The sequence below is a fragment of the Oryzias melastigma genome, linkage group LG3 (genome assembly GCF_002922805.2).
Source record: "Oryzias melastigma strain HK-1 linkage group LG3, ASM292280v2, whole genome shotgun sequence".
NCBI lineage: Eukaryota > Metazoa > Chordata > Actinopteri > Beloniformes > Adrianichthyidae > Oryzias > Oryzias melastigma.
Window position 1 is genome coordinate 20337264 of NC_050514.1, and position 12897 is coordinate 20350160.

General features: G+C 37.1%; 1 protein-coding gene across 2 annotated transcripts in view; it reads right to left on the reverse strand.

The window, feature by feature from the left end:
• Nucleotides 1–12897, reverse strand: part of spon1a (spondin 1a) — a 65948-nt gene that overhangs the window by 48366 nt on the left and 4685 nt on the right. For both annotated transcript variants that reach the window (XM_024296108.2, XM_024296107.2), the window contains exon 3: nt 9083–9216. In XM_024296108.2, coding sequence (XP_024151876.1) covers nt 9083–9216 — 134 coding nt within the window. The remainder of the gene's footprint in view (nt 1–9082; nt 9217–12897) is intronic.

Consider the following 12897-nt stretch of genomic DNA (forward strand, 5'->3'; position numbering starts at 1 on the left):
AGAGATACAAAGAAGCATCCTGCTAGTGGCAACTTCTGATTCAGAAGTTTATGTCGTCTGTTACAGAAGCTAAGAGTCTACAAAGACAGCTGTGTGGTTGAAATTTAAATCTAAATATCACACAAATGTATTGGAGTTTTGTACATGTAACCTGGCAACAAGTGAGCTGTTAATACCATCCACACTGCACAGACAAAGCAGAGGAATACAGCTATCAAGATAACGCAGATGAACTGTCAGAAGGATATTATGGGAAGTGTGAAGAGTAGAAATGCTGTTATTCGGTGTAACACTCTGGATTCTGCCATCTGCAGTTCACAAGCTGTAAAATCTCTCCTTTACTTGTGACACTCTGCTGTCTCTGTCAGCACATTCAGTCTAAAAGTAAAAATGTAGTTCCACCTTTTTTTTTTAAGTTGATTTTATCTGGTCTAAACAGGCATTCACAATGTACATAAAATATTCTTTAAGAATATTTCTTGTGCTTATTTTGGGGCATCTACAAACCTAAGGGAAGCAAAATCTGCTATTGAATGATAATGTTTTCCTGTTTTCCTAATCACTGACAGTTGAAGAACAAAAACATAACCAGTCTGGATTGACAAAAATAAATGAGGCTTTTTATTTTTCTTTTACAAGGACCAAAGAAATCTATTGACATTTCCTAAAAGTACATAAATATGCTATTTGAAAAGAAGACAATATTTCTGATGAATGCTTGGAATGAGACAGATGGGTTTTTTTTGTTCTTTCTTACTCATGCTTTTAGGCACAGCCTGTACTTAATCAGACAAAAGATATATTTTCTTTTCACAAAAATTGCATACCAATCATTGAATCTGTTAGTCTGGTTTAGAGAGAACTGGGTAAGACAACTCTGGATTCACTTTGTGTGTAATGTGAATAGACAAGATTCTTGCTGATTGCAACCATGGATAAATAATCCTTGGACTGAAAATCTGATTTCAGGTAGGGCGGTCGACTCCAGATCAGAGGACTGCGGGTTCGATTCCTGCCTTGCCCACCCATATGTCAAAGTGTCCTTGGGCAAGACACTGAACACCAAATTGCCTCTGATGGGAGGTTGGCCAGTACATTTCAACAAAGATACTGCCAAATGTGGAGAGAAAATGGGCTCTTTCAATTTGTGTGTGTGTAATTCTTGATTTACAACTTGTGCCTTCATGTGCTGTCGTGAGGGAGCAATGAATTCTGGAGGACTTAAAAAAATAAAAAATAAAAGTGCAGAGTATTTTTAAATGGCTGCACCTCCAACCCCTTATACAGCGAAAGCACTGAGCTCTTCTTGGAGCGTCGGCCGACAGTAGCCAGTGCAAAGTTCTTCTCCACGCCCAGAGAGCGGATCAGGATGTAAGGATGTACTTCTGCATGACTTTTGACATCGAATAAACACCATATGAAGGCCCTGGCAGGTTAGGTGCAGCTGCAATGGAGTGATGAGAATATGAAAAACTTCTGTGTTTTACAAACACATATTTAGACTTTTTTATATAAATTATTATCTGTTTAGGAAAGAGGGAAAATATCAAGTTCAAAGTGGCTGATAAGAAAACTCTGATGACCCAGCATTCTAGCAGCATTTAAAAGCATCCCTTACACATGAATCTTGGAGATGTGAAGAGAGTCTTACATCAGATTTGTTCACAAATGTGGTTTTGTGTGAGCGAATCAGGTGATTGGTGTGTACTTTATAAAGATTTGTATGTGTAGTTTTAAGCTGCTGTTATATCAAGTTGTGCATGTGTAAATTATATTTTGTATTTTGCCATTTTTGTTCATGTGAATAAACAATTGCACACAGTTACACATAAAGTGTATTGTATGAGTTACAAATCAACAATTATGCACACACAAATCAAGCGTCTATTTTCTCTCCATAGGCAAATGTCTAATTGTGCAGAAAAAAGTGAAAGAAAAGCTTAGTTGAGTCTCCCCGTTGGTCCCCTGCCCACTCACTAATCATACTCTGTTCCTCAAATGTATTAACTCCTTATCCTATCCATCCCCATCACTCGCAGATAAAACCTCAACATCTTCAGTTCTGTAACCCCCCAGCTCTGTTCTGTGTTTTTTTAGAGCCACATCTTCTAACACAAGCCTGTTCTACACCTTTCTTTTCACTCTTGCTGAGACTGTTTAGTCACACATCACACCCTTTTCAATATTCCTGCATACACCCTCTCACCTCTTTTTTACATGACTGTTGTGTTGCACTGTAGCCCCATACCTGTAGAGTCCTTCACCTTCTTTAATTCTACTCCCTATAACCTCATCGTTCCACTTGAGCCCGTCTCATTTTCACATAGATACTCTGTCTTGCCAACCTAGATTCCTGCTCTTTCTGGAGCAAATCTCCACCTCTCTAGATGTTCCTCCATCTGCTCCCTGTTGTTACAACAGACGACAAAAACAGCTTTCAAATAATAATTTTTCAACCCTCCTCCCACAGTTGGTATAAATAGAAATTAAGTGTAAAACAAATGAAATATTGCTGTAAATATGTTTCGTTTTGGTGTAAAATCAAACTTTTTAACATGGGGTAAATTGAAAATTGTTCCCCTTTATATCTATCTCCAGTGGTCTTTTGGGGAAATGCAACATTTGGTAGTTCTGGGTTTGCATCAAATTTGATAGCTGTAGATTGGAGCTTGATTTCAATAGATGTCTGTGTTTGAGAGGGTGTGGGTGGGTGTGTGAATTTCGTGTTATTGTGTAATGATGTTGTTCTTTGGTCTTAACAAGATTCTTGGAAACCAACTTCCAAGTATATTCTGCAATGAAGACAGTTCCTCCTAAGGCAGAGAAATACATTTGATCCTTTAGTGTGTTCCTGTCTGACTTGAGTGACTGGCAGGCTGATGGTAATGCTAACCACACACGAGGCCTGTAGCAGGGAAGGTTCCCTAAGCTTGTTTCACTTGGTAGTATGGTATAAAGGTCTGGAAGGGCTCTTGTCATGTAAATCAGTCACAAAGAGAGTCTCAGAGGCCAGCAAACTTGAGAAAACAAAAAAGAAGGCAAGACTCTGTGGATCTAACTTCCTCACAAACACCAGCGTCTTACATCAGCATGGACTCCAGGAAGGTATCCATGGGGATAAACCCCAACAACGAGGATCAGAGTAGAGGACGGATGAGGTAACATCTGAGCCAAGTGGGCATACTGGTGAAGTCCAATAGCTGTTAGAATCAAACTATCTGCTCACAGTAATCATAAAGTTTGAGTTTTTTTGTTGAAGGAGTCAAAGGATTTGGCACACTGGAAAACAAGGAAGAACATCTTGTTTTGCTCCTGTGCTTGGATTGCTTTAATTTTGCAATCTGTTTTAGAGTTATTTTATTGAGTCTGGTAAATATTTGCAGATGCAACTGTAACTCGATATGCACAGATGTGACTGTGAATCATGTGTAAAGGTTGCTTTTGAGCCTGTAAATGCTGCTAACTTCACTCAGCTCGGTTGTCAAACAAAGACCACATTACTCTGTTGTATATCAAACGCTTAATTTCTAGAAGTCACTTCCTTTATGTAAGTTTAACCCACATCGCCATATCTCTGTCAGTTAATTACATGTAGATTTGTACACATCATTTATATTCAACTATCAACAAAATCTAAATCAGTGTAGTTGTGATCACCCTGTGCCTTCGAAACAGCATCAATCGTTCAAGCTACATTTGTACAGTTTTATTAAGGAACTGTGCAGGTACGATGTCCTAAACATCTTTGAGAATTAACTGCACATCTTCTGTGGATGCAGGCTTTGTATCATTCATCTTTCTCTTCATGTAGTCCAAGATACACTCTATGATATTGAGATCAGGGCTTTGTGGAGCCATACATCCCATCCAGCACTTCTTGTTCTTCTTTAAAGTGAAGACAGTTCTTCATGACTTCGGTTGTATGTTTGGGGTCATTGTTTAACTACAGAATACAGTTGGAGCCAATTATACACGTCTTTGGTGGTATTAGATCAGGTTAAGTATTTGCTTGCATTTTTCCGCATTGAGAACACCTTTTTTTGGACTCACTCCAATGAAAATTCTATTTTTGTTGTTTTCAACATGTTCTTGTATATTTTTTTTCTCATGATAGAGGAAATATATGAAAGAATTTATGATAAAAACTGCATCTCTCAGTATTTCTTCATTTAAATCGTGATGGATCAACATAAAAACCTGCAGTTTTAAACAGGTTAATTTTATGATGCAGCAACTTCATTTGGAGGGCCATAATCTCCCTGCTTTGCTTCATTGTAGGGATTCCACTGGGCAGACAAATAGATCCATTAATGTCTTCATTTTCCTTGTCTGAGCCAATATCTTACTCAAAACTGTACAGCCTCCAGTATACCGCCAATGTTCCTCTCCTCTTTTTTTTATGCCGAAAGTGCAGTTTTTTTAGAGCAATACTCAGAAATGTGTGAATGGATCGAAAAACCGCTTTGGGGTTGTTTATAATGAGGAATGAACATTATAATACACTTAAAAGTTCAAAACCTTTTTTCCATGGTAAAGGTCTTTTGAACAAAGACCACTGGGAATAATTATCCAATATATGAAAACATATCGTTGGAGTGGGACTTTAACAAAATATCTAACTGCATTTGCAGAAATACAGCTCAAAATGTTCATGAACCCTCCACCATGCTTTACCGTGTCTCTGCAGCACTTCAACAAACAAACTAAAGCCAAATATTTCATATTTAGACCCATCAGTCTGGAGCACCTGCTGCCATTTTTCTGCACACCAATTTCTGTGTTGTCATGCAAGCCTGAGTCGGTTGGCCTTGTTTCCATGTTGGAGATGTGGCTTTTCGGGCAGAAACTTTTTCATAAAGATCATTTCTGACCAGACTTTCTCAGAGAGTAAATGGATGTGCCTTGCCAGCGGTCTTTTAATTACAATTATGCTGTTTTTACACAAATTTAAAAAAAAAAAAATGAAGATGTCATTTTCTAGTACATGGTTTCTGCAGAGCGGAGCCAGTTCATTGGAAATTTGCCTATGACTTGTGGGTGGGACTGTTGCTACCCCGCCCCTGCTTCCCTACATCTATCTGTTAACATGCTCTAATAGCTTACAGGCCCCTTAAGACCCAAACCTAACTTCCCTAAAACAACAAAAAAATGGGGTGCAATATCAGAGCTATCCAGCCATACAGTTTTGATCCAGATGCCAGCTCAGACAAGAAAAACTAAGATGTACATGGATCTATATGTGAATAGCAACTACATCACCACTACAAGCTTTTTTCAACTGCATTGTTTTGTCTGTTCCTGATGTGCAACAATTTGAAGAAATATTCAGGAATGCAGTTTTAAACGTAATTGTCTTACATACTTCGTCACAAGAAAAATGCCACAAGAACATGAAAGCTTCATAAAACAATTTGAATTGAAGTAGGTATTTAATGTTCCCCATTTGTTTGTCCCTGAACAGCCCTTCTTGAAAGCCCAGATGTTGCTGAAGCAGTCTAAATGCATTGTGTCTTGTTGCTGTGCTCAGTTTTGCCATGATATGAAACTGTCTTTACCTGCCTCTCTTTGCTGGGAGAGTTTGGCTGCTTCCTCACCCAGCCTGAAGCATCCTACACAGCTTTTTCTGTTGCAGTATGTCTTGGTTTCAATCTACATGTGACACTGATGATCATCAGCTCCTGTATGGTATAATTGGTCGATAATATATCTTACAAAATCCCTGACTTTGTGCAAGTAAGAATGGATGCTGGTTTGAAGGCAAAAACTACAACACATAAAAATGATTTGATTTTTCTGTTTGCTCACCTTGCATTTTGCAAGAAAAAATAAATAGTTTTATAGACACATGGTTATTCATTATATTTATCATATTTCACTTGGACATCTCTAATTGCACAGATATTAATTCAATAATTCAATCTCCCCACTCGCCCATATCCTATCTCCCTGAGAGAGAAGAGCTGACTGCCTTCCTGCTTCACTGCTTGCCCACTTTTCTGGGTTGGCCAGACAATCAGGCAGAGTAATGCTTATTTAACATCCAATTTAAATTCTATATCTCACCCGATCCACACCACAGACGATCCCAATCATCATGTGGGTGGAAAAGAAGGTGGAAGTGGGGAAAAAGCAAATAATGAAGAAAAGAAAAAGAAAAATGGGACAAAAATATTGTTGCTTTCTTTGGCAATATTGAGAAAAGAGGTATAATCTGCTTTTGTTGCCTGCTTCACTTGCTCTTTTCCAACCACTACAGTAAGAATATATTTAGAACATAGCTCCTGAAAGAAGCTGTATGTGTGTCAGGCTCATTACTGAACCTGGGAGGAAGCAATTTCTATTGCAACTTCTGCTCTAACTTATGACATAGTTCTCTTATGCATCATTCTTTACTGAGAGTCTCACTAATGCAGGACAAAAAAAAAACAAAAAAGAAAAAAAAAAAATATATATATATATATATTTAACGAATATTTAATCATACACATTAAATGTCAGTTTTTCAAGCAAAATATTCATAATCAGGGTAATAATACTGAAGGAGAGAAGACAAAAAAATCAAAGTCATAAATCAATCATAGTAAAAAACAAAATAAAAAAGTCACAGAGTTGCAGAGAAACATTGCATCAAGTGCTTGGCAAAGAAACACAAAATAATACATTGTGGTAAGACAAATACTACAAGTTCCTTCACAGGGCAGTTATTTTCCTGTAATTTGCAGATGAAAATGTTTTACAAAATGCATTAAAAATGTTGAGTAAAGCTCCAAATGGACAACTGCCTCTACATGTATTCAGTGAGAAATCTGTTGCCAATGAAATGGTTAAATATAGATGGCAGAAACACACCTGTTCTAATAAAACTTTGAGAAAACTTTCACATAAACTCTTGAAAAAAATGTTTTTTGCAACCCTCTTGTCTGTTTCATTAAAGACACGGCAACAATTAGACTGAGCTAAATCGCATAAATGCTCTCTGTCAGACGGGGCGTGTATTAATCAAAATCTATTCAGTGAGAAAATGTGAACCATTATATAAGGCCACTTACTGTACCACTCTTTTTTTTTTTTTTAATTGTCCTGTCCAGCAGCTTAGCAAACAGATAAGAGCTGAGGGCCTCTTGTGTTGGACAGATTTTACTATTACAATAGAGGGCTATGTATCTGTGGACCCACAAGGTGTATATGTGTATAAACCCCTTTTGTATCTGAGGCTAAACTTTATTTATGTTAATTATGTTTAACATTTTTTGTTGGACTGGATGGGAAAGAGAAGCGAAAGAGAGAGAGAGCGGGGTGTTAGAGATGAGAAATAAGGGTATCAAAATAGAACAAACTGTGGTTAAAGATGTTGAAAAATGATTTAAAAATAACAGTGGTTAAACAAGTTTTTTTTTTCTTCAGAAAACAGACGTTAATGAATCTGCCAATGCATCAGTACCCTTTATCCATTAATCTCTGGATGTACAAACAACACTAAACTCTTTAACTTGATTTTTTTTGCATCTGAAAACAATCTGTTACACGATGTGTTATTGTTGGGCACAGGCAGTCAGAAAAACATGACATGTCAATTATGCAGGGATTCTCTTTCAAATGCAGCTCAAAGATGTTGATGAAAACTCTGTAGGATTTGACTGAAGGACATCATAGGGTTTAAAATAAATTGTACGCTTCTGAAAGCCAGAAGTCTGAGTTTAGGAGGTTCAATGAGCATCCTTGCCTGACCCTGTCATCATGGACAAATTTTAGAAAAAGCTAAACCACCAAGCAAGGTCTTGCCATCTAAAAGACAGCAAATCCCCTTTAATTATGCAACAGATGACCAGTCACAGCAAGAGAGATTATGAACAAAACTGTTTGGGGAATGAAGTTACACTAAAAATAACTATTTACTGAGGCAATTTGCAGAAAACATCTAAAAAATATAGTGTCTCCATTGTTTTATGTGTATATGCAGAATGGACAAAGAGTTTAATAACCAGTTAGAAACATAAAAACTCCAAAATGTTTTAAAAAATATCAATATTTGTATTATAATACTCTGTAAAGTGAAGATCAGGGACATGTTCATACTATCCACATGTAATTATGCTTCAGCCACTTCGATGTGCCACTTTGTGACTCAGCTGCTATTACAGCAATGTTTCCTCAATTTCTAGTCTCTTTTTCCAAGTTCAGCTCATCTTTTTCTGTGCCTATTTGATTTCCACTCTCTATGTTGGAAGATGACTATAGATGTGATGAGGAAAATGCAAAAAAAGAAAAGCGGGCAATTGGGAGAAAATGATTGTAAAATAAAGGATTATGCTAAAAACAGGAAGATAAGAGAAAAACAAAAGTACAAACTGCAGAGTCATAGCTTTTTAAATATAAAATATTCAAATAAAGCAATCATAACTACAGTTGGAACCTTTTTAAGTATCCCTTTTGTGACATAAAACTCCACACCAAAAAGGAAGGAAAGCATCAAGCACTAAATAATGCATTGATTTAAAGCCACTGTGAGGCCCAATCCTGAAGTCCCCTATCCCCATGCTCTCATTATTTCCTGGAAAAAGAAACAGGGTAGATAACAGAATTTCTATCAGGATTTTCTTTTACAGTTTGAGAACAGAGACTGGGAGGACTTCAAACTGGAAAGTTGTTCAGTGTTGATGAGCTTTAAAAACAGATAAAGGTAATAAAAGAAAACACATGGCTTACCATTTCTTCCAAATGAGTTTTAAAACTGCTTTTTAAAAACATGCTTGGCGAAATAAACACTTCTTATCATTTGTAGAATGGACTTCTGATGGTGATGTAGTTACAATTTGAAGTCTGACTTAAAATTTGTGAAAAGAATTAACGTTTTCTTTCAAAAATCTAAATTTGTGCAAGGACATGTAAAATAAACTTGAACTAAGTTCTCATTTTTGTGTTTTAAAAAATTGTTTTGCACGATTTGTGTATCTCCAGTCATTGCAGCATACACACTGACTCATTTGAGGCCCTCAGGCTGTTAAGTTATTTAGTACTGGTGTGTATCTGTAGGGATTTGGAAAGAGAACTTCCCTCTGACTGGTTCAGCATATGTACATACTTGAGAAGAATGCATCCAGAACCAATAGGAGGTGCTGTCCAAAACACTTGAATGTTGTTTCTCCGGCGAGGAGTGCTCTCTGTCACTGCATGGGGACAGTTGGTCATAAACTGGGTCTCATCCTCATCGATTATCTGTAAAGAAAGTGTAAAAGAAAACAGTTTATCATAAATAGAAGCGCTCTCCATTAAGTTTTTTAGCACCTCCAGGTGGTTTACCTTCATTCATCTCCAATTGTTCCCTTTTTCACTATAGTAAGACTCAAAGCATTTCTTTCTTCAAACTAAAGCTCAGGTTTATCACATTCTTTCATACTATAGCAGCAAATAAGTGTCAGTGTCAAACCATTTGTGATACTAATCTGACAGCATGCCACAAAGATCTCACAGCTTCGCTTCAATGCTGGAGAATCCTAAGAGAACTGCATAAAGTCGTTCAAAGGGCAAATTTATTTATATCTTTTAAATTATTTATTTTGAATTTTCTCATACCTTTAAAAAAAAGTGCAGAACTGTGCTATTATTTAACGTGATTTTGGTTCAGACTGGGGTCTCAATGTTTGTGATACTTTATGTACAGAGCTGCACCTCTGAGATAAAGTCTTCACCGTGTCATTGATTTTAACTGGACAGAAAATGAGTTAAGCCGCCCAACCAGAGAGCAAATTCTGAACAAGAATTTGTCTGATGGGAAGTGACATCAGGCCAACAAGGACAATTCTCACTCCATGAAGCTGTCAGCAAGGAGCTTCTTTTGCCAAGCCATGTTATGAATGAGCTCCGTTTAAAAGTCTTTGAGTGTGTGCTTCTGTGTGTTAAAGCCAAAGAGAGAGAAAGGGGGAGCTTGGCAGCTACGGTACACGTGCACGGAACTTGTGCGAGCTGTCTGTCTTGTTTCCTCCTCTGTCCATGTTCCCATGACTTCTAGCAGGTATCTGCAGCTGGCTTGGTTGGACTTCAGTGAATCTTCTGACATTTTACAAATCAGAACTCTACAAAAAGATGAAACCAGTTTGTTATTAAATATTTTAAACGTTTATCATGTAGTAATTAACTATATAACTTTGTGCTATTGCCCGGGCCACACACATGCACAGTGGCAAGCTGACCTCCCCAGAGAGCTCAATACAAGTGTTTAATCAAGTCAGAGCTGTCCTGAAACAGGGAAGATGTGGGTACACCACTAGATTTCAAATGAGCTTTATGTTAAACCCTGCTGTCCCCTGTGGGAGTTTATTTTCTCTCTTTTTTTTTCTGTACGTTAAGGGCTGTCCCATGGAGTGCTTTTCTTTTTCAGATGGCAGCGCAGTGTCTTAGCATTTTCTTTAAACGTAGAGGACAGAAGATGAGAGACTGACTAAGCAAGTGATGCAAGAGAAAACTGTCCGGATAGCAGTTCATTTATTCTGCTCTTTCACACGTTGCCTCCAATAAGCCAGGTGATCATACACGGCTTTCAAAGAGCCCTTCAGGTTCTGAGAACCTGACAGGAGTATAATCAAAGACAGACTCCATTTCTTTCATGCTAACATCTAAAAAGCTATGGTCATACATCTGTATGCTTCATCTATCATCCGTGCCATCCACATTTTGATGTGAAGCAATGTCGCCGAGCTTTAGAAAATGTTATTTTATTTAAATATCACGACCAAATCTCCTCTTTAACTTCGTAGATTAACAAGGTGTGTGTTTACTCGACTCCTATCTCAAATTATGAAAGGGAACAATCCTTTTGACATTATAAAAGAGTTTCATTTAGCCCTAGTTAAAAACAAGAGCATGGGCCTGAGCCAAGATGAAGGACAGTTGTAATGGGTGTGACACCTAGACTCTCATCAGTGAAGAAAAGCACATAAAATTGTTTTTTTTTTACCCGTCTTGGCTTGGGAATTTTAGATAAAAAATGAAAATAAGTCACTGAGTTCAGTACAAAACCCTGCAGAGGTAAAAACAAAAAGAATTGAATTACAAATGAGATAAAAACCACTCCACCTTAAAAAGGCTGAGTGCCAAAAGAAAAATAATTATAATAATTCAACAGAAAAAAAGATATAAAACCCAACCAGCATGTCCTCCTTCATCTGACATGTTTTTAAAAGGCACAATGACACTAAAACTGGGGGCTCGGTTGTTTGAGGGGTGTTTATATAAGAGTCTAAATGTGTTTTCTTAGTGCTGAAAAAAAAATCATTTATTTTTTTCTCCCACTCCCAGTTATTGAATTTTACCATATTGTTTTAGCATCTTTGACTCTGAAGAACTTTTTCTCATCTTTTGAGTGAAAGTTACTGTGTGACTGATTTGAACCGTTAAGCATTGCTAATGCGGAAAAGATAATGCTGTAAGTGTAAAAGTTGACTAAATTACTTGATCCGATAATTAAAGTCTACATAAACATAGATTGCATTCAAGAAAAGCATCTATCTGCCACATCTATTAAACCAGGGTCTATTCTTATAAAGCACATGGCAATAATAAGGCACTAATCTTTGTTTAAAAAAATCTACTCCCAAATCAAAAACATGCAAAACCTGATGAACTCATCAAAATATCTCTGTAAAATCTCTTTTTTTTTACTGGGGATTTGTGCAATGCTTAAATGTGACACGTGAGTGAATGAATGACAGCTCCCCCTTTACACTGTGGTAAAATGCACTGAATAACATTTTTCATTTCAGTGCTTTCTGCAGAACAAGTGACAAGATTCATGCTTTGAAAATGCTGCTGGCAGAATCTCTGCAGTTCAGTGCGTCTGCACGCTCATAGTTTGACTAAAGTCGTTTTGGGCTTATAAGTGATTCATGTTCAACATTCAGAGGTTGAATCAGATAACAAATTTGCCAGAAAACTGCGGCCTTTAGAGACGGCTGTTATTTTGTCAACAATTCCTTTGCCTTACAATAAAATGTCACGTTCCACTTTCTTCTGGTTCACAACAGTTTGGTGTATAGTTCTATATCTCTATTATTAGATATTATAATATTTTTTCAAATAATCTATTAGCTTCAGTAACATGAGATCCCAGAGAATTTTTTGTTTGGAAAATTAAACTTTTAAAAGCTTTCTGTGAAATTCCCCCCAATCAACAACTTGCAACTTTACAATGTTATTTTTAATCCTTTCTAATTGGATCCATTGATGTTTCTATATTTGAAAAAAAGAAGATTGCAGTAGAAATATATTTAGAATTCTACCACCTCTCAATAGAGTTATGTAAAGTTTAGATTTCATAGCTGAGAGCACAGAGTGCAGTCATCCCACTGCAATGTTCGAATAAAGAATATGATTATTTTAAGTTTTGTGATGTTGTTTATGAGCAAAGAGGAACACAGTGGTGTTTAAAAGCTCCTTAGTTGGTGCCTGAAGTTTGCCAAAAAAATGTTATCCTGCAATTACACCATAACTGCCCACAAAGCAGGACTAGACTGTGCTATTTATGTTGTTTTCGACATAATGTTGGAGAAGAAACTTTCTTACCCAGTCTTCTGTTGTTCTATACTGGTGGACCAAGGGGTGCCCAAATCCAGGCCTCATGTCCTACATGTTTTCTAACCAAACTGCCACTGAAGCTCCTTATTGGCTAAACACACCTGATTCAGGCAGTCGAACAGCAGATAAGGCAGAGGTTCTGGGCTGGATTTGGACACCCCTTTTCTAGACATTCAGTTTTGAGTTGTTTCAGATAGAAAGGGAAAATGCAGACAAGAGCTGTTAGGCACGTAGTGAGGGTTTACTGGGAACTTAGGATAAATTCATTTGCTTGACAGATTGTTACCTGCCAATATCTAGATGGAAGACATTGAATACTAAGTGGGG